Source organism: Mycteria americana, chromosome 2 (genome assembly GCF_035582795.1).
Source record: "Mycteria americana isolate JAX WOST 10 ecotype Jacksonville Zoo and Gardens chromosome 2, USCA_MyAme_1.0, whole genome shotgun sequence".
Lineage (NCBI taxonomy): Eukaryota > Metazoa > Chordata > Aves > Ciconiiformes > Ciconiidae > Mycteria > Mycteria americana.
Genome location: NC_134366.1, coordinates 132,640,475 through 132,662,319, shown reverse-complemented (window position 1 = coordinate 132,662,319; position 21,845 = coordinate 132,640,475). Strand labels below are relative to the sequence as shown.

General features: G+C 42.1%; 1 protein-coding gene across 3 annotated transcripts in view; it reads right to left on the bottom strand.

Moving 5' to 3' along the window:
- Nucleotides 1–894: 894 nt before the first annotated feature.
- LYN (LYN proto-oncogene, Src family tyrosine kinase) overlaps nt 895–21,845 on the bottom strand; it is a 55,176-nt gene continuing 34,225 nt past the window's right edge. For all 3 annotated transcript variants that reach the window (XM_075494679.1, XM_075494681.1, XM_075494680.1), the window contains exons 10-13: nt 21,544–21,620; nt 9,598–9,751; nt 7,705–7,836; nt 895–2,558 (exon numbers count right to left, since the gene is read on the bottom strand). In XM_075494679.1, the coding sequence (XP_075350794.1) occupies nt 2,356–2,558; nt 7,705–7,836; nt 9,598–9,751; nt 21,544–21,620 (566 nt within the window). In that variant the 3' untranslated portion in view covers nt 895–2,355. The remainder of the gene's footprint in view (nt 2,559–7,704; nt 7,837–9,597; nt 9,752–21,543; nt 21,621–21,845) is intronic.

Here is a 21,845-nt window from a genome sequence, read left to right as displayed (position 1 = left end):
CATGTTTTGAACTGTTTCTGTTAAATATAGGTTATCTGGCTCTAGTAGTTCTAAAAGCCTATAATCCCTCCGGGGTAGAATTTCTAAAATATTATTCTATTCCCACACAAACTATTCCAGCTATTTAAAAATATTTTTGTGTAGTGCTACAATACACTGAGTATGGATCCCTTCAGTAAGAAAGCTGTTACCTACAAACTGGTCTAATAACAGCAATATTCAAACAGAAGTAAAAAAAAAAATAATTGAAACAGGCTAATGCTGGAAACTTTCTATAGTGCTAGATCGTTTGAAATGGTATTACACCTTGATGCTCTGTCACTTGCCTGAGAGTGTATGTTAGCAAGTTTATGTAACACTAACTATAACCTCTTACTCTCTGAGCAACTGCTGTTTGCGTCTTCCCTCGTACTTCCCAGAGCTCTTTGCTTGGCTACAGGAAATGGTTTGAAAGACAAGTTTACATTATCTTAAGCTATTTTTTTTTTTCCTTAAAATAAAATGAAGCCTGTAGTGAAGTACTAACCAATTCTTAACTGTAACGTTTTCCAAAGAGTTGCAATGGACTATGCTGCTGTTACATTAAAGACTTCTGAGAAGTTGTTTTGGAGGACAGCTGAGGACTTGACTTCCTCTCTTCCTGCCCTCCACACCAAAAATAAACCTTAACAAGGATGCAGAAATGGCTGGTTTAGTCCTTTTCAGCTTTTCAAAGCTCAATGGATGTAAAGAAAGCAGAATCCATTAATATTTACCATTGCAAAATAATCTTGTTAGTGATGATGAACAGATGTTCCCCTGTTCCACATGAAGCTACCACTCTGGAGAGAGCATCAGCTGTTTGTTTTAATCTCAAATTACTACCATACAACTTGCTTCAGATTAGCTGTTTATTAAAATTAAAAATCACCATACAATAGAAACTATTTACATATTTAACTGATAGTCTGCTTAAACTGCACAGTTTGACTGAAGGAAGTCAATGGAAAAGAAAAGCAATGAATATTTATGCTGTTGAACTTCAACTGCAGGCACACTGAAGCTTTATTAAAAGGGTTTTAAGCTTCTGCAAAGTACCATTGCCTAAATAATTGGGCTGAGGGGTGGCAAAGGTGTACTGAGTTTCAGTTGTAAGAACCAGTGTAACTTTGGGGGGGATTAAAAAAACCAAACCTAATCTATGCTGTAGTTACATTGCAATTGTACTAGCTCAGCTGTTTTGGTAAGTAATTTGATAGAACAATTCAATATGTGGACCTTTGCACACTGCATTCACTTTTATGAATTAGATTTATATACTGAGCAACAAAACCTATAGTGTCACTGCAATGTAACTTGATATCCTATTGCATGTTTGCACAAATTGTTTTTTTTGATAGTGCTAGGGCTAGTTTTAGCTTAAAACAGATTTGAGGTTAGTTGATTAAAGCAGCAAAAAATATAAGGAATATTCTTGAATAATCACAGAGGATTAAAAATTAAGATTAAAATATTTTCACTTATAACAGTTGCAGCAACTGCAATGAAAGTATTAACTTCCTTCAAAATCCTGTGCTTTCCCATGGACTTCAGATGATGACTTTGGCCTCGTGGGAAAGGAAAGGTTGAATACAGAGCTAGTTGTGCTGCTGCTTCTGCCATCATGTGTGTTCATATTGCCCTTCTGCACCTGTGATGGCTGTGTGATGCTTTGAAAATGATTTTAAATTTAATATGAGTAATACAGCAGTAAAACAGAATCATCTTCAGTGTAAATAATTACATACATAACCCTTCCTTAAAGGAAACCATGACACCGTTTAGAAAGTCTTACAAGAGGTGACAGTACTCCAACTACTAATGTGAAATAACAAGGCTATAAAAATAATTTCCACAATATGCTGTATTTCAAAAAAAGATTATTTAAGAACATCACTATGTCTTAAATCTGTAAGTTCTCCTTCATGACGTTGTCTTTTGAAAAACAGCTGTTCATGCATCTTCTCACCCCTTCTTTATAAAGGTCTCTTCGTGATGTATTCCATAACTTAGATCCTAAGAAGGCATTGTCAAACTGTACCGGTGCATGCTCGCTTTCCTTCCTTCTCCCTACCCACCCCAAAAAAGCCTGCTTGGTTTGGGATGTTTCTGCAGATGCAAAATACAGAGCATTTAAAGAGAACTTCAATCTTTAGAGGAACTGTTTTAACCAAATAAAAACATTATTATTTCTCTGCAGAATTACTTTTTCCTTCAGCATTTCAGCTTCCCCACTCAGTTAAGACATCCAAATTCATGAAGGAATGGGTTTGAGCAGTCTGTCCAAATAATAGTCTGTGCCAATGATCCATGTCCATAGAAAAAGTGTTCTTTGTTCTACGGCTGTTGTTGATATTGCCCTTCTGTTGCTGTGTAGAAGTCATCAAGCACACTCTGTAGATAATCAAATGTTGGCCTCTCTTCTGCTTTGTCTTTCCAGCATGTTTTCATGATATCATAAAGCTCAGCTGGACAGGTTTCCATGCGTGGCATTCGGTACCCACGCTGAAGAGCAACCATCACATCTGAATTGCTCATACCTTCAACAGAAGAAGAAAGTTTTGATCAAATGATCTCAATTCCTAAAGAAACAGTTTTTTTCTTTTTTATTTACTTCACTCTAAAGATGTTCACCCAATAATATGAGACTATTAAAGCTACTGATTAAAGGTAGCTACTAATATGAGGTCAATAAACAAGGCTGAGGTGTGTTCTGGAAACGAGGGACTTGCTTTGAAAATCTGAGGGGAAGATTTCTGTTTCCCCAGTTGAGTGCAGTGACCTCTTCAGTGCCCAGTCTAAGACGACTGTGGGGGGAGATCATAATTCTTGCCTCCAGAACCAGCTCTGTTCTGTTCCTTTGACCAGTCTTGCCACCGTTTGTTTTGCTTCCAGCGGTGGTGAGATTCACAGCAAAAGCCCACCCTGGCATCAGCCTTTGTCTCTTCGCTGCAGAGCTTCTAACCTGCTTGCTGTAGACCCCATCCGTACTGAGACGGAGAGCAGCCCCCCATTTGACCACGCTCCCAGTCACCCTGCCCAATGTAGTAACACACTTTCAGATTTTCTTCTACATCAGCTTTTGTGTAAGTAAGTGCTGCTGATCGCAAGATACTGAACGTTGTCACTCATCATATTGTTACTTGTAACAGGGAATTTCCCCTCCCTTCTTCCTCATCCTATTCCTATTGTGCACAACCTTCTTGCCAGCTGTGCTGAGCTTTGCTTTCTTTCCCCGTTATGGTTTTCTTTCAGAGAATAAGAATAAGAATAAGTACCAGAAGTGCATCCTGAGCCTCACATGCCCACTAACATCACGTGAGAGAGGCCTGCCCTAGACTCCATCCTCTTCCACTCTTCCCCCCGCCCCCCCCCTTTTAAACTCCTTGAGAGATTGGTTCACGGAACAATTTTGACACTTACTCCTGGAACATCAGCTATGGCAGGGCCAACAAAAAGGCTCACTACTGCCTATCCAGAAACCTGCCTTTCAGCTTGTCCCGTCCTCTGCACATCTTATGCAACCCAGTGGTGTAATTGTGCCAGGACTACCTTCTCCAGGACGCAGTCTCTAAGCTTTCTGTACTTCAGTGAATGCTGTTTCTTCCGATGACTGGGCATGCAAGAAGCACCTGTACTTCAGCCTAGACATTTGCTACCGCCAGTGAAGGCTTTCCCTCCATCGAGACCCCACAGCCGCTGCCCGCTCCTCAGGCTAAATGCTCCACCTGGTGCAGTTCTGCCTAAGACTACCGTTTCTCATGGTTTTTCTCAGGCAACTCGGTCTCCGGTCAGGTGCGTGCCTGACAGTCACTGCCCCTGCTTAGGCCGGTTCCCCAGAGGTGTGGGGAGAGCAGCTGCACTCTGCTGAGAGCAGGCAGGACAGGTCCTGCTCCCAGCAAGGTCGGCAGCGGAGATGCAGCTGCGGTGCTCCCCCGAGTACTTGGTGACTGTACAGCTCTGGTGCTGCAGACTCTGCGGATCTTTGTACGTGTTATCTGACTACTAAAGCTATGATTTAAGCCACTTGGCAGGTAAGGACACATTTGAATTACAACCCAATGACAACTTTATGTGGTATAACTACTGCGATTATTCAAGATGACTATAGTTCATATAGCTGACTTCAGTTCAAGCCTTTTGGCTTTAACCTATTCTAGAAATACTATCAATCAGCCATGAAATCTGGGTCTGGATCAGCGTGCTTACTTTGGGCACATCTTTTGTATTTTCAGTTCCGCTTTGGAAGGAGGAGTGAAGTTTTTCTGAGCTAACATTGCACACGTGTGTAGAAAAACAGTATTTTGCAGGTAGCAGTGGAACGGCATGTTGTCACAGAATAAGGAATTACTGCTACATAGAGACTAAATATAGGAAGAAAGTCAATAAAGCATTTTACAGAGGACAGTGATCTGACTGCTTGAGCTTAAAGAAATGGATTGTATATAATGTATGCAGTAAAACAGTTATTCATATTATGCAAAGTCTTAGCTAACTGTGTGTAACGCGTGAGGACTGCTGCTACTGGGTTTTGCGCAGAACGGGGCTGATTCTGCGGGTTTAAGTACTTTATAGGATTGTGCTTAGATTTAGTGTCTGCAGACCTGATTGTTACATTCTGAATGCCAAGGACATAGCCTGTGTTTCAGCTAACTTGCAGGAAAACTATCTGTTACACAACCATTTAAGTTCACAAGACAAAAATGAAAAGACTGAAAAGATCAGTATTCCATAGTAAATACAATGTCATGAACATACTTGCATATGTTTCGGGTTTTATTTAAAACAAAAAGGCTTACCTGTCTACCCCACAGTCCACGCAGTATTCTCAAAATAGCTACTTGTTTAACTTTTCCCTTTTTAAAAATTGTTTTCTTTTTTTGTGCCTAGAGAATTACCTGTCTCATCAAAACTACATCCTAATCGGTAAAAGAAATATATCCCACATGCATATTTGTTACACTTACACCCTCTTAAATGCCAGCAAAGGACATTAGCTCTAAAGGTTTGGTACATGCCTGTTAATTTACACTGTGGTACCTGTTAAGCGTCACAGATAAAGACATATTTGTTTATGTTAGAGCCTGGGAAATTATGTGACCGCAGTGGTATGGAGGAAGAATCCCGCCGTATAGAAAGTGGCGTATCTTGTGAAGAGCAGCTGACGTAACTGGAATGCAGGTATGGATGTTGCCAGTATTTGACATACTATATAATCACCTGGAAATGAGTTCTAACAACCAATTCAACGTATTTGCCCAGAGATTCAGATACTTGTTTCATATTTCAAAGGTAGTTCCTGAAACTATAGTCCCACTAATTGCTTTGACTTTCTCAGGAAGAGAAACAGCTGTTGCAATTTAAGAACAAAGGTCACAAAACCCCCAAGTTTCTTGGCTGGAAATGCTTCCTACCAAGTGGCCTGCCTAGATTTTCTTCACAGGTATTAACTACTTGCCAGTTTCAACTCAAACTGTTTCATATGCAGCTTTATGCTGAATACTGTCTAGTTGCTGGAGCTGGTTAATAATTTAAAATAATATTTTGAAGCATTCTCGTTAGAACTGAAAAATCAATTTACTGTTTCTCTCCAGTGGCTGCTGGTTACAACCTATCACTAGGTCACTCTTGCCATGCTGGGGTAATTTGCCCAAACCTGTCACATCTCTTCACGTAAAGTAAAATGGTCACCCATTTATTTTGCTGTCCTGATTCTTCAGTATCAACTTTCAGTCTAATAGGCTATTTCAATTTATACTTCTATTCAAAATAGACATACATCAGTTTAATGCAAGCAATGCCTGCAAACTATTAAAATCTTCCAGTATGCAGTCAAGAGGCTTCCGCTTCTAATTGCTGGTTGACAAATGAATCCACAGTGTATGGCCTACTTATGGTGCTCATAAAAATGCTCCCATATTAAAAAAAAAATTGCCCAGACTTCCCCTAGAAGAGATATTTTCCCACAGTAGTACAGCAGTACAGTGTCTGCTGTACAGATGATTTTTTTCTTAAAATAAAAATATTATATGTTTTATGGAGGCAAAGAGAGAGCAGACTTAGCTGCAGAAATAAGTATTGGATTGAGTTTTGTATTTTTGTAATGCTGGTTTCCAGGTGAGCTCGTAGGTTTGCTCAGGGAAGGACAATTTCAAGGCATCCAGAAACAACCTCGTGAGCCCAGCTCAGTGTAGGCAACTGTCTGGTTACGTAGGCATGTGCTAACAGGGAAAAAAGTATCATCCCGACTGCGGGAGGAACCGTGCATTGCTCGGCTGCACACAAATCCCATCTGATCCTTCCTGGGGACATGAGCAGCGTTTAGAATAGCTTTGGGAGGAGCTGCTAGTCAGTCACATATTTTATAGCCCTTACCTAAAAACCAACCCGGAGCATATGTTTAAACACTTAGCTGTGCAAGCAGCCCTATCACCTCTCGAAGTTTAAGGGGGCTACCCTTGAGCTTAAGTGCTTTCCTGGACTGGAGCCTTACCGAGCAATGAGAATGTCTGGTTTGGCTCTTCCTCTTGTACGGAAAGTCGATATGTTCTTCCATAACACAGTGTAAAGTTGGCCGCCATCACCCCTTCCCCGCTGCCCGAGTCTCGCGGGAGATCCAGTCTCCCTGTGCCCGGAGGTGTTGAGCCTATTATCATTTCAGGACCTGGGACTCGTGTCACCCACGTCCGCCCCTTGACACCTCTGGCAGTTCAGGATGCAGAATTCCAGCGGCTCAGGAAGTGGTGGTGAAAACGTTTTCACTGTTTAAACAGCAAGAGCCGCTGGACTGGAAGCGCTGGGAAAGCTTTGCTTGGATGACATATCTGCTCTCCCTTTACTGCCTATAAAATTCAGGATCCTAAGGGTTCTTCTCGTAAGTCACTCCATCTATGAGATGTGCAGTACAGGTGAATAAGGCTGTACTTTCCCCGTTTGCCCACAAGATAAGAGAATTTAGGTTCATTTTCCATAACCTGAGTAAGCTTAAATGAATGCGGTCTGCTACCCCGAGCTCATCAGCTATGCCCGAGATGTGACCATTTTGTGTGCAAAAATATCCTTCATACAAGTTGTTTCTCTGTGCTGGAAACATTAATATTTATTTTGTTTAACAGAAATAAAAATGAAACATAAAGCACATAACCCTTTCGCAGCTACTTAATGCAGCTATGATTGATGTACTCCTCTGTGGTCTCGTACCTGAATCGTGTGGAACAATGAAGAGTAAATATTCCTAGCGGTACATCAACGCTGCTTTAGGGTCTGCTTTCATATTTGTTTAGATTAGCTAACACTGACAAATTATTACAGCCTATTTGCTTGTGAAAACACACTTTCTTAGTACTTTCACATACTACAATATTAAAAAACCCCAGCAGCTTACACAGCACCATTAGAGACTGCACTGCTGACCGTAAAGCTGGGATCTGTGACAATTCAGCATTTGCTGCAGTTGTAACACCTTTTGAATATATAAAAATGACTACTTGTTCATGGTGCCACTAGTCTGTTTGCTAAAATTTACCCCAGAGAGGCACGTGGTTTTAGCAATAACATTACCTGCAAGACATTTTCCAAATCACTGTTGTCGCTACTGTCAGATGCCAGCTCCTTCCCTGCATATTTTCTTTGCTTTTTAACACCAAAGTATAAATACAGAGTAACGGTATAAACACACGCCCATACCTGGATAAGGAATCTTTCCATATGTAACGATTTCATACAGGAGAATCCCAAATGACCACACATCAGATTTAATAGTGAAAGATCCATAGTTAATTGCCTCTGGTGCTGTCCATTTAATAGGGAATTTTGCACCTACAGAAAAGTACAGTCTCAATCAGTCAAAGGCAAATTTAAATACTCGGTATCAAGTCACTAAAAGGTCTTAAACGACTTGCCTATGATACCCCTAAATTAGCAAAGTCACCGGCACCTCCTTCTGTCCAAGAGTAACCAGCAGAGATGTGCTGCAGGATGCATGTTGCCACACTGCACGTCCTGTGTCAGAGGTGCAAATAAGATGCCGAAAGTTACATAGCACCTTTTGACTCTTAGGTATGGTGAATTTTTGCTAAAATTATAGTCACCATTTTCCCTTCTGCCCAGCGGTCAGGCAACAATCTTACAATTCCCGTCACCTGGAAGTTCGCAAGACCTCAACTAACTTTTCCTATTTTAAAGAAAGTCAGTCTAGCTTCAACATACACTTTAATGCATTTCACATTCAGCCATAAATACAAAAGTAGTAGCAAGTCATATCTTAAAAAGTCATATCTTAAAATACTGTCTTTCATGTCTAATTAACTGTTTCCAGAAAATCCCATACAAAAGCAAACTCCTTCCAGTTAAATAAAAAAAGTTCAAGCAGCCTTTGTTGGGGAATATTACATTAGCTCTTCAGACAACAAAGAGCAATACAAGCAGATTCTCTCTCCGCTCTTTTTAGCCTGCTCTATCATTCTGGCACAAAATACCAGGTAAGCTAGGAAACTTTTCTGAATGGCAGAAAACACATCAAAGAAATTCGGCATAAAGAATTTATAACCTGAAAGGTTCATTTAATCAATATACAATGTCCAGAGCTAGCTAAAACACACAGATATGGGTTCTGTACCTCTGAAAACTGCTTAATTGGACCCTTGTCTCTGATCTATTGAATTACTGTTACCTAGTGACTGCTGAATAGCTCATCTTCCTTTCATCTCAATTGCAGCACTCTCTTTCTTCCTCATGCCTTAGTTCTTCCCCTCTTGTCCTACATTACCACAGTTTTCATCCAGACTGTGTGAAAATATGATGCAGTGTCTTTAAAACGCGAGGGTGGAAGCCAGCCAACAAACCAGCCCAGAAAAGTTACCCTAATGCAATCTGGGCACGGAAGCATAAGTAAAAACTTCTCACCACAGCAAATTGACTACGCGCTTCTTGAAAGGATTCTTGACAACATTAGCAAAACACCCATGGCAAAATATCTTTAACAGTATGATTTCCCCTCCTGCCGGGCCTGACCCTGCTGCGAAGTTACCTCCCACCTGTGTGCTGAACAGGGACACGGACCCAGCCTTCCCCGCACGTCGCAGTAGTGCTGCTGAACGCGCAAATCGATGCTGCAGTTCCTAAAGCAGCTTCAAAAGATGACCAGTTCTGCTAAAAGTTTTCTTGTTACCGGCAGCTGCAACCCCTAGGGCTCCTTCCTTTTCCTAAGTGAAAGGAGGTGTGTGTGGCATTGAAGGAGGTGAAAAGAAAATAAGGTTGTATTTTCTTGGCATTTAATGCAGTGGGATGGAAGCTGCGGCTGTGCAATTAATTTGTTCAATTTAGAAAAACTTGCGTGCAGTTAAGTACTCTCAATTTTCTTTGTTCTTCAAATTTATTTAAAATAAACTTTTCAGAAAGCCTGGGGAGCACAGAAAGGTTATTCGTTTCCTTATTCTTTTTTAAAGTTGTTGGCATTAGAACGCTGCCTCTAGGAAGTTGTTACAGCATTTTCTGTCCTTGGTGACCATATTATTGTTAGCCACAGCCTCACTGCCTCCCAGAGGCTGAAGTTTTAAAGACAAAAATAAAAATACATACCTTCCCTTGCTGTATATTCGTTGTCTTCGATGACTCTCGCTAGTCCAAAATCAGCAATTTTGCACATCAACAAGTCCGAAACCAGAACATTTGCTGCTCTCAAATCTCGATGGATATAATTTTTTCTTTCTATGTATGCCATCCCTTCTGCAATCTGTAACCAAAGAAACAACTGTTTTCATATTTCAACACCACACAACCCCATCAGCAGGTCTGACCTCTCTGTTCTTTCAAGGTATCAGCAAAGTCGCATCCCTTTATTCATTGCCAGTATCTTTGGAGCATTTTTCAGATGGAAGCAAGGAAAGGGTGATTGCCATGGAAAACCTATGTGTAGGTCCAGTCCTGCAAAACTATACTTACAGTAGCAGCTTCAAAAGAATTGTTTGGGTGAATAAAAGCTGGCAGGATTAGAGATATGTATTCGAGACATTGTCTGAAACAAAATCTTAATTAAAATATTCCTAAGAATTCTACTAAAATATTCTCTTTCCCAACTTATGAACCAGTTTATTTTCCAAATACTAACAAAATGGAAGGAATTAATAAGTTAAACAAGATACAGATGTTCTTTTAAGGATTGATGAAGCAACAGTGCAGATAGAGTTAAAAAAACCCAACAACTTTCTATTTACCCACTATAGGCCTGGACAACCAGGAAACAATTACTAAGATAGGGCAAACAACTTTATTTTCTTCTACAACAATATGTACCTGTTCATACATGAGGAGTGTTGGCAACAGCCAGCTCTCAGATACTATCATAAGTGAATTTAATTTGCATTTCAGCAGCCCAAATTAATTTCCAAACCAAATTAAAGATGATTAATGTCCTCAAAATATGCATTGGGGATGATCTTTTCAGTATTTACCCAGACTACCTTTTTTCTTTTCTTCCCCTAAAGAAAAACATTTTACTTTTCAGAAAAAAAGAAAGCGAAAGAATGGTTTCTATAGTCAGAGCAATAAAACTGACGTGTAGATCGTATTCTGTCCAAAAGTTTAAGACGAGCTAGGAAACAAAGCAAAATAAACCCAGCGCTTGTCAGCTGTCAGTTTTTCTCTGCCTCGGAAGGCTCTGGCCATGGGTCATTCCCAGGCGGGGCTCAGGGCCCAACCTGTGCCGCAGGTACCTCTCCAGGATGCCCGCGGGTGGGTGACGGCCGCTGGCTCTCGGCCATGTGGTCTGGGACCGCACAGGCTCGCAGATTTGCTAAGGAGGCAGCAGTAAAGCAGTAAGGGTCCTCCTCCAGCGCCAGTCCCCAGCACCCTCATACACGGGCTCTTTCCTCTCCACCTCAGGAGAAGACAAGTGCACGGATCCCTTCTCAGCACCAGAGGTGCTCGTTTCAGCCGCGCAGTAAAGCAGGCAGGAGCACCTGACCAAATTTTAAGAAAACATTAACATCACTTCTGCTTATCCATTTTTAAAAAGTCCCCGAGGGCTACTGCGAAGACACACGCTGCCACCACTTACAACACAAAACCACACGGTCTTCGTTCCTCTTTTTCGGTTTAGGCAATGGAAAAAGAGAGCCGCTTGCCCTCCCACCTCCTTCCACTGCGAACCTCTTCTTACAAACCGGTACGTTCTTCAGAGCTGAGCGTTACCTTGCCCTTGCACAACGCAGGGGGGTTCTCACACTAAACCAGAAAGAAAGCCTAGGAGAATGAAGAACACCTGCATTTCACATTTTCTAGAAATAAGTAGGACACTTTATAATGAAGGAAGCAGTTACTAGTCAATAATTGCCACAGAGTCTTACTAGGGACTTACAGACAACATAGAAGAGTAGTATTTGTTAGAGCCTGCTCTGCCTTCTCTCCTCCCCATGCGATTACTTGGGTTTGGGGAGGAATGAGAGATGAAAGGGAAGGTTTTCCTGTAAGATCAGTGCTGAGACTGGACTGGCCAGCTTGGCAGGTATGACCACAGTGCAGGCAGTTCCACCAACGTCACCAAAAATACACCAACCATTACAAAGGAATCAACTTTCATCCTACTTCCCTGCACAGATTTAACATTTGGGTGAACTGCTGGCTGGGGAATGAAGAACCACTTCACAAAAGAGACATTCGTGACGGCAATATTTAGTTTCCAAGCCCAACCAAGCAAACACATTGGAAAGACGATTTTATTTCCTCTTATTTGTGCCAGACGCTGAAGTCATCATCTGATTAGTCACAAATGAAGAATGTGACATCAAATGACCCATTATGTTCTCAGCAAATACAAACTACATTTCCGTGAAATTTCAGGACAATGGTTTTGACTGCATTGAATCAGAGAAATTCAAAGCAGCCATGTATGTGCAAGCATTTGGGCATGCAAAAAGTTCCCAAGTAGGAAAAGAATAATGGGCAAGGAATTTTGAATAGGAGAACGAGGGGAAACACAGCAACTGGACAACTGAATTCACACATCTGGTCACTTTAAACCTTTGCTTGTGGGAAAAGAAAAGAAAGAAAAAAAAAGAGCATTTTTTTCATCAAAGGAACGGGTACCAGAGCCCATGTGATAACTCTTCCTGATAATTGTTGGGTTTTCATTGCCAAATGATATGTTAAAGGTAGAGAAATTCATGGGAACAAAAGAAAATTAAAGCCTTTTCCCCCCTCTTCTAATGATCATCGGTACCTGTCAAGACTGTTCGGCTACACAAAACTACTACTCGGGAGCAGGATGGGAAAGCTAATTTGGGCTTCTGGAATATGTTTTGTGGCCTTTAAGAGAGGATTCTGCCTACACTGTATAAGTGTTACTACCAAGAAGGGAGCAGTTTCCCCTTCACCTTTAATGAACTACACACACGCTTCTAGGAATATCCAAGTTAAATGCTTTCAAAAACAACCAAGCAACAAATCTCTAAATACTAGGAACGATGCACCCGGGGTAAGAATGGAAGAAAAGTCTTCTGGAAGAAATAAATCACGCCACAAGACAGCCTCCGTACTGTAAAGCTTCAGCTAAAAGTCACGCAACAAATGAATGACTCGGGGCCGCAGTTCTGCAGACAGCTCTGGCACCCATTTGGGGCGTGATTTCAGCTAGCAGTGCTCTTTCCTCTCTGTTTCTGCTCTTTCTACCTGTAAAACAGGGTAATTACTTAACTTTCCAGAACGCTTGTGGGTCATTTCACAAACAGGTATAAAACTCTTTCAAAATTCTGAAAGAAAATGGTAGCAAAAGCGTGGCGCATAGGATGTTGCTTTGAAAACACGCATTCCCCACTTTCTGACCCATTCTTTTAGCTTCTGAAGGTGTTCGGGGAGAGAGGCAAAAGCAGCAGAGGACTTTGCAGTAGGGAGGGGAGAACCTACTGTCACTGAAGATCTACACCTTCTGAAAAGCAAAAGCACTTGGTCACAACTCAAAGACTTCCTTGGCGAAACGTCACAGCTGACATGAAACAGCACATAGAGGGATGGGCAGTTCTGTGCTTTTTTTCAAAAGGTGAAACTCAGCTTTTTTTTTTTTTTTTTTTTTCCTGCAAAACCAGAGAACTTCTGGACTCCTTCATAGCTCTGTTTTTCAACTCAAAGACATGCCTGATTTCAACTTCCATTCCAACGGTCTCTGATCCTCTTTTGTCAGAGTTATTTCAAACAAGGCATGTTTTACACATAGTTCGCAATGTTGTTTCTTCATGCAGAGAGGGGGTTACGGGAACACGTGTAATGAATTCTGCTTGTGCATTTCCAGGCTGTATGTATAAAGAGGCCAGATGGGTTTGCTTAGGGTCAGCCTGATAGGATGTTTTTACATCATGCTGAGAATGCATTAATATCATGTTGAGAAGGAAAATTAAGTGACAGGGATCATGAAACAGAGTGGAATGAATATGAAAGGGAATGAAAGAATAGCAAAATATGAAGTTTTTTTTAATTAGGAAAGCAAGTTTTAAACAACCTGGAGGACTGATGGGTACAACCTCATGGGAAAAAAGTCTCAGGAACAACCACACCATCAAAAAAACCCAGCAATTACAAGTGCAAGGGCAAATCACACTTACTGTAAGACAGTGCCTGATGAGAAAAATTTAGAATAGACTAGAAGAGACTATTTCTGTTGGAAGGGACCTACAATGATCATCTAGTCCAACTGCCTGACCGCTTCAGGGCTGACCAAAAGTTAAAGCATGTTGTTAAGGGCATTGTCCAAATGCCTCAAACACTGACAGGCTTGGGGCATCGACCACCCCCCTAGGAAGCCTCTTCCAGTATTTGACCACCCTCTTGGTGGAGCAATGCTTCCTAATGTCAAGTCTGAACCTCCCCTGCCGCAGCTTTGAACCATTCCCACGTGTCCTATCACTGGACACCAGGGAGAAGAGATCAGCACCTCCCTCTCCACTTCCCCTCCTCAGGAAGCTGTAGAGAGCAATAAGGTCGCCCCTCAGCCTCCTTTTCTCCAAACTAGACAAGCCCAGAGTCCTTAGCCACTCCTCACAGGACATGCCTTCCAGCCCTTTCACCAGCTTTGTTGCCCTCCTCTGGATGCATTCAAGGACCTTCACATCCTTCTTAAATTGTGGGGCCCAGAACTGCACACAGTACTCAAGGTGGGGCCGCACCAGCGCTGAATACAGCGGGACGATCACCTCTCTTGACCAGCTGGTTATGCCGTGTTTGATGCACCCCAGGATGCGGTTTGCCCTCATGGCTGCCAGAATCACAGAATCACAGAATCACAGAATCATATAGGTTGGAAAAGACCTTTAAGATCATCGAGTCCAACCATAAACCTAACACTGCCAAAACCACCACTACACCATGTCTCTAAGCACCTCATCCAAACGTCCTTTAAATACCTCCAGGGATGGCGACTCAACCACTTCCCTGGGCAGTCTGTTCCAATGCTTGATAACCCTCTCGGTGAAGAAAAATTTCCTAATATCCAGTCTAAACCTCCCCTGGCGCAACTTGAGGCCATTTCCTCTCATCCTATCACTTGTTACCTGGGAGAAGAGACCGACCCCCACCTCTCTACAACCTCCTTTCAGGTAGTTGAAGAGAGCGATAAGGTCTCCCCTCAGCCTCCTTTTCTCGTGCCAGGGCACGCTGCGGACTCATATTGAGCCTGCTGTCGACCAGCACCCCCAGATCCCTTTCTGCAGGGCTGCTCTCCAGCCACTCCGCTCCCAATTTATACTTGTGCCCGGCGTTACTCCATCCTAGGTGCAGAATCCAGCATTTGGACTTGCTAAATTTCATCCCATTAATCATGGCCCAGTGCTCCAAGCTATCTAGATCCCCCTGCAAGGCCTCAGGAGACTCAGCAGCACCTCCCAGTTTGGTATCATCCGCAAACTTGCTAATGCTGCGTTCAACCCCTGCATCCAGATGTTTGATAAATATATTGAACAGAACTGGCCCTAGGACTGAGCCCTGAGGAACACCGCTAGTGACCGGTCACCAGCCAGATGTAGCCCCATTCACTACAATCCTCCGAGTTCTGCCCTTCAGCCAGTTCTTCACCCAGTGCACCGTGAACCCACTCATCCCACAGTTGGACAACTTGTCCAGAAGGATGCTGCAAGGAACAGTCTCAAAAGTGTTACTAAAATCCAGAAAAACTACATCCACCGCCTTCCCTTCATCCACTGGGTGGGTGACCTTATCATAGAAGGATATCAAATAGTTAAACAGGACTTTCCCTTTGTGAACCCATGCTGACTCTGCCCGATGATCGCATTATTCTGTAAATGCCTTTCAACAGTACCCAGTATAATCTTTTCCATAATTTTTCCAGGAACTAAGGTTAGACTAACAGGTCTGTAGTTCCCTGGGTCTATCCCTCATGGCCTTTTTGTAGATCGGAATAACATTGGCTAGCTTCCAGTCAGCAGGGACCTCTCCAGACTCCCAAGACCTTTGGTAGATGATTGATTTGGCTAAATCTTACATTGTCAGAAACAGCTGAAAATTATAAAGTTGAATTACAAAATATAAAAAAGATACCCCAATATGACAAAAATCAGAAGAGCACACCCACAAAAAGTGCTACAAATAGTAAGTATAAGCAGGGAAACTAGAGGTGCATTAGTAATAGGACAAGACCAAGGAAACCATTCACATTAAATGAATGATTCAATTAAATGATGGAGAATACTACATGCAAATGCTAGAGAGAAGTTTTTAAATGCCTGCCTTTGCTTCAGTCTCCACTGAAAGGGCCAAGGATGCACACGTGGTTAACGTGAATGACAACGGGGTAAGAACACAGGGTGGAAAAGGGGAAGAACTGGGTTTGGACAGTTTTTGTGGACATAAGTGGCTTATGAGACACATGAAAACTATCGGTAAATCCAAACTCACACACCCTCACTCGCCTGCAAAGCAGGCAAGCAAAATGGGGAAAAAATATAAGTGATGAATCAGTATACAAAGTTGAGCCTAGTTTTTATTTGGTTACAAATGAAGTTAACTCTGGGAAAAAAACAAAAGGGTGTGACCTACAGTTTCCAAAATAATGAGGAACAACGAGGCTAAGAACCTCCCCAATCCTCTCCAGCCCTATTTTATCTATGATTTCAAACCAAAATCATGTAGAAATGATTACTTAGAGATGGTTTAGGTATACTTTTAAAAGATTTCCCTTTGTGTTGATAGACGTGGCATTTTACTCTTTTCGGCATTCGTGCTATAAAACTACACATGAAACCGCAGGCAGCAGAAGGCAGGGATTCGTACATAAAGGCAGCTTCGAAATTCCCTCTGTATTGCTGCTGCCTGCGAGAAAAGCGGGGCTGATCCGCTGCGCTCGCTCCCCAGGGCTGGGATGCTGCCCCTGATGGTCCAGCCATGAAGAGGACATCCCAGCCACATCCCTCGTCCTTTGCTCGGCGGGTGGGGGACGGTGGCCTCAGCGCTCCTCTCAGCTGCCCACCAGCTCAGGCCCAGGGCTCGGCGGGACGCTCCTGTCAAAGCAGGTAAAGCAGCCCAAAAACCAGACTGGATACGAGTCCAAAGCACTTAGGGTGGGAGGGAGCATCCTGCTGGTGAAGTTTAAGCCGAGGAAATAACGGAGCATATCCTGAGGTTCACACTGCCTTAAAGTTGGTAATTCTCAGTTCCTAGGAAAGAGCCTCACTAAAAACAGTCTGCAGTTTAGCAAGGTTTGAAGCAAACACGTGTGATTGATCTGGACAAGATTGTCTTTGGTCTGGGATTAACGAAAACCAGGTTCCTTTCAATAATGTCCAGACGCATAATAAAATAAAATGTACTTCTTGATCACAGAGTTTTCAAAAAGAGAGTCCATCTTCACATGACTCTCTGTCTATGAAGAGGGTGTAGACCCTTTGTATCTGACAATTGAAAACTGTTGCAAAATAGTCACATTTTAATCTTCAAGTGATATATCAGTGTAATACCAATTTTCAGTTTGCAGCAGTGCTTATCCTAAAGGTGAAGTCAGGAAAGGCTGCAAAAACGTATTCCTCTTGCTCCAGTCAAGCAGTTATGTAGTCTAGCAGTCCCACAGGGAAAATAAGGATTATTAAAGTTATTATTTTAAATTATATAATATTAAAATTATTATATAATTATGCACTGGAACATTAGAGGCTATCATTAAAAATGAAAGAAACCTGAAAAGAAATATGGCGAGACTGCAGTGGAAATCTCCCAATGCCAAAAAAGAGCTAAAATTAATCCTGATTTAGGACTTTCCCTTTTCCCCTTAAAAAAGAGAGGAGAGAGAAGGTTAAAGCACTGCATCAAAAATCTCTATTAGTTTTATTCTAAGTTTATTATAATTTCAATTTGTAGCCTTTGAAGGCAGAAAGAAGAGGATAAGAGTTGCCAATGAAGCTGTAGATCATAGAAGAATTAACGAAAGTAGCAGCGCTGCACAGGAAAGAAGACAGACTGTTTTCGTGACAAAGCTTTGACCAGTTTGAAAGGTATGACGTGAGTACGTTCAGTAACAACTAATATCATTTTCCTAACCACAGCCGCCATGCAAGTGTGTGCTACGTGGTAGATAACAGATTTGCGTAAGAAGCAGGAAGAGTTTAGACACGCAAAAGGCTCGCTGAATTTGCATTGTACGTTTTCAGCCGCCCTCATCAAACAGAAGCAAGTACGATTTCAAGAACTGTGAAACAAAGGATCGGGAGCTCTTTGGGTAAATCACCTCTGGGGCAAGATGAAAACCAACTAGTAAAATCCAGAGTCTGCCAGTCGCTTTAGTGCTGAAGGAGCGAGGCTGTTGCCTGTAGATGACCAAAGGGAATATGGGTCATGTCCACGGGGACTGTCTTGGCCTGCTGCATTAGCGAGATTTGGCAGTATAGCTCGTCGACAAAGCGATGAAATTCGCTTACCCTCCGGCTCGTAACTGGGAACCAACAGCACCTTGGGGTTCCCTGAGCCCGCTGGCTGAGCCGACGGGCAGAAGCCCCCGGAAGGGGAACCGCTTGTCTCCCGTGCCAGCTCACGCCTGCCAGATGTGCAGCAGCTGCCAGACCAGCCAGCGAGGCTGCCGTGCCGCTGACCCACGCACCAGCAGTGGTCACGCAGGCAGGGAAACAGGCTCAGATTCTGATTTCTCCCTAGTCCTGGCTGTTTCTGGCATGTGCGACATACTGATAATTCTGCTGACTCCTATGGGAGATGCCGAAGCTCTGCTCTGTACTAAAGCAGGTAGTATGTGCTTGAAGATACGCTTGCAAAACTCAGCTTCCTTTAAAACACGCTCCTTTCAGAGACTTCTAGCATTCATCTCGAGTGGCCAAAATCATCTTTGCCAGGGGATAGCCAACACTAGATTTCCCCAGACCCTACTCATACGCACTATTTAAATCACAAAAGAGAAACTTCAGCTCTTTCAGAGGGCAGATTGCTTTAGAAACTGAGCTGGACCACCTTCCTAGCAAGCATTTTCTTGCCATGTTTTCCACAAGCCCAATTTCATAAATTGTGATTTGTTAGTACAGCAAAAAACCCCATACCCTCCCCTCCCTTTCTCCCATTCCCAGTCCCTCCTTATCTGACAAGGCCATTGTAAGGTGGCAAAGGCCATTCTGCTGGATAAAAAGGCAACATACTAAGTGGAATCTCTTCTTGACCATTTTCTTCCTGCTGTATCACAAGTCGATTGCTAATGTACCCTTCTGCGATGGGTTGGGTTCTGTCAGAAATTTTTCTTGCAACAGACGTCTTGTGTGCACACGTGTGGATGTGAGCCAGCCAGCCGTCTGGCATGGCTGGGAGCAGGCCAGCCTTGTGCAACATCGCAGATGCACGAGGGGAAAAATAAGGCAATCCTCAGCTACCATTTGTTGCATTTTCAGTCTTTCTGAGAAGCTGGGATAGTCTGGTAAACTGCCTTGCCAGAATGGTGTGATTAGACAGTCATGAAGAGCTCAAGTGTGTGTCCACCAAGGCAAAAAAATATGCCTGATCTTATTTAAGTAGCTCACCATGAGCTTCCTTCCATGCTTTTTTTTTTTTTTAACCTCTTCTGGAACATAGCTCTCTGAATTTCTTTCTCCTTAGGCTGTACAGAGAAGTTAACATCACTGCTATAAGAATAAATTACTGTTCCATTTGTACAAACCAGAGTCATACCAAAAATACTAGACCCATTTTATGTTCTCCTTTATATACAGCCTACATTCTGGAAAAGTGGGATCGACGGGTCTGCAGTAAAATTACCATTACCTTAGCAGTAGGCCAACAGAGTTTGAAAATATTTTTGTCTGTCTTTTGCCCTAAAGACCCATCGACTAACATTCAGAGTGTCAGAGTTAAAGAAGACCAGTGGAACATCTGCGTTGGTCAAAGGGAAATCTCTGGTCTGAGAACCACATGCAGCCTGCAAGTCTATTCCACACAGTCCTGTTATTACCCAGTGGCATTAAGGGCTCTTTATAAATGTGCTCAAAAAACCTACGAATTCTTTCCATAAGAAAAATCCCCATATCTCTGTTCCAAAGTTTTGTTTGGGCTGCAGCTAGAAATCCTCAGAGGCGCCTTCCTGAACATCTCTTTAAGATCACTCTGCAACCCAATGCATGGCTTCTCTTAGGAATTTCTGTTGATAGCCCACATCTTACGTGAGGAGAGGGACTCCTCATATTGCCTGTGCTGCAGAAGGTCCTGGCCTCTGAGGCCAAGTGCAGGAACTGGCTCTGAGAGGTTGCTGTCAGATCAGGCTGACAAGTGATGTCCATTCCAAGTGACCCGACCTTCGAAGCTTTGTAAATGACAATCGCTGACCCCTGTCATCTTGGAAGTGATTTACCCGAGTTGTACACAGTTAGAGTTGCTCTCTAGTTCATTAAACTTTTTAAGCCTTACATTTCTGAAAACACAATAATCATTCAAAACAAACACAACATCCCTAACTCCAATAAAAAGGTCTGTTATAAAACCACATGTGCTTTCCTCTCCACATCCTGGGTCTCCTTTCATGTCGCTGCTCATGGATGTTCTTCTCTCTCCTGAATTTTACACACTGTTTTCAAAGCTACATCTTTTTTCTGCCCACTGTTATTCATCTCTCCAGACCATGACCTGGGATCCAGCCGGTTTTCCACACCTACAAAACTTTTGCCCCACTAAATCCTCAAGGACAATTTACCCAAAGAGTTAAGAAAACTTAGAAAGCCTATAGCTAGACTGAACCAACAATTATAGCAAAAACAGCTTCTGCATTGAATCTATGTTAAATAAAAATCTATATCTGATATATTGAACATCTATATAACAATATGTGATATATAATATACCATAGAATAGAATAGTTCCAGTTGGAAAGGACCTCCAACGATCATCTAGTCCAGCTGCTTGCCCACTTCAGGCCACTTTAACCAAAAGTTAAAGCATGTTATTAAGGGCATTGTCCAAATGCCTCTTAAACACTGACAGGCTTGGGGCATCGACCACCTCTCTAGGAAGCCTCTTCCAGTGTTTCACCACCCTCTCGGTAAAGAAATGTTTCCTAATATCTAATCTTATATTTATTTATATAGCAATAGTTATACAAAACAGTTATATAATATTCGTATAGTGAATTTTTGGTATAAATCCCTAATGTTTTATTAGGTCTTTTTGAAGTTTTCTCGTCTTTCCTCATGAATTGTAACAAGTTAGTGTAAGAGGGTACAACAGTCTGTAAACTCCAATGCATAATAAAAACCCAAAAAGGTTGGTGAAACAATAACCTACCAGAAATGCCTTCATTACCTATTAGTAACATGAACTACAACTTGCAAAAGCACAGTTCTTATTCTATTTTCTTATATGCCTGCCTGGACATACAATGCTGGCAACTGTCCACGGCGGAACATTGGGCTCCAGGCACCTTTGATCCAGGCTTTGACACACAAATCACTCTGGGGTCTCTCTCTACAGATTTCATTTATGACATGGGATAATTTGTATATTTTGAAACAATCATCTCAGTTCATAAATCAGATTCTAGTAGCTGAAATATCATTGGGTTAGATTTCATTTATTTCACAGTAATTTACATAAGAATTTGAAACCAACAATAGTCCCTTGAGGTTAAGAGAAGTTTGACCAATTGACCTAACTTAAGAAGTAAAAACGACACATTTATTAACACTGAAGAAATCTCATAAGCACAAACTCACAAACTTTTACTTACACTTTCAATTCACACCCGCTCAAACCGAAAGCAGCCTTTCCACAAAAGAAAGCGGCTGCATACCACTGCCGTCTAAGGAGGGTAGCACTGCCACCTAAGCAGGTCACCAGCAGTATCTAAGAGTTAAGCCTAACTTCACATATTCCCTCTAAAGCTCTTTTATCTATTCCCTCCTTTCAAGTAACCTTATTTACTCAGACCAAAACTTATTTGAAAATTAAATTCTTTTTTAATGCACAAAAATTTAGGATAAAGTTGCCCAGCATGAGTTTCAGACTCAGAGAGAAATAACCCCATGAATTCTGAGCATATTTCTTAAAATTTACCTGAGCAGAGAAGTCGATTAGCTTTGGAAGCAACAATTTACTTCCTTCATCACTCTTCAGAAAATCCAGCAAACTTCCTGTTACAACAGAGAAAGATTAAGTCAGCGCAGCTTTATTACCAAAATAAAGGTCACGCCAGGTCCCCAATTTTCTGGGTCACAAAATTTTTGCAGTGAAGTGTTCTGATGTATTTTCAAGTTGACTACAGTAAGGCAGTCTCTTTCCATGATTTAACAACAGTAACATCCAAGTCAGCGTGTCAGGCATCCAAGTTTTGCCATTTTCCTGGCTGTAGAAAACTC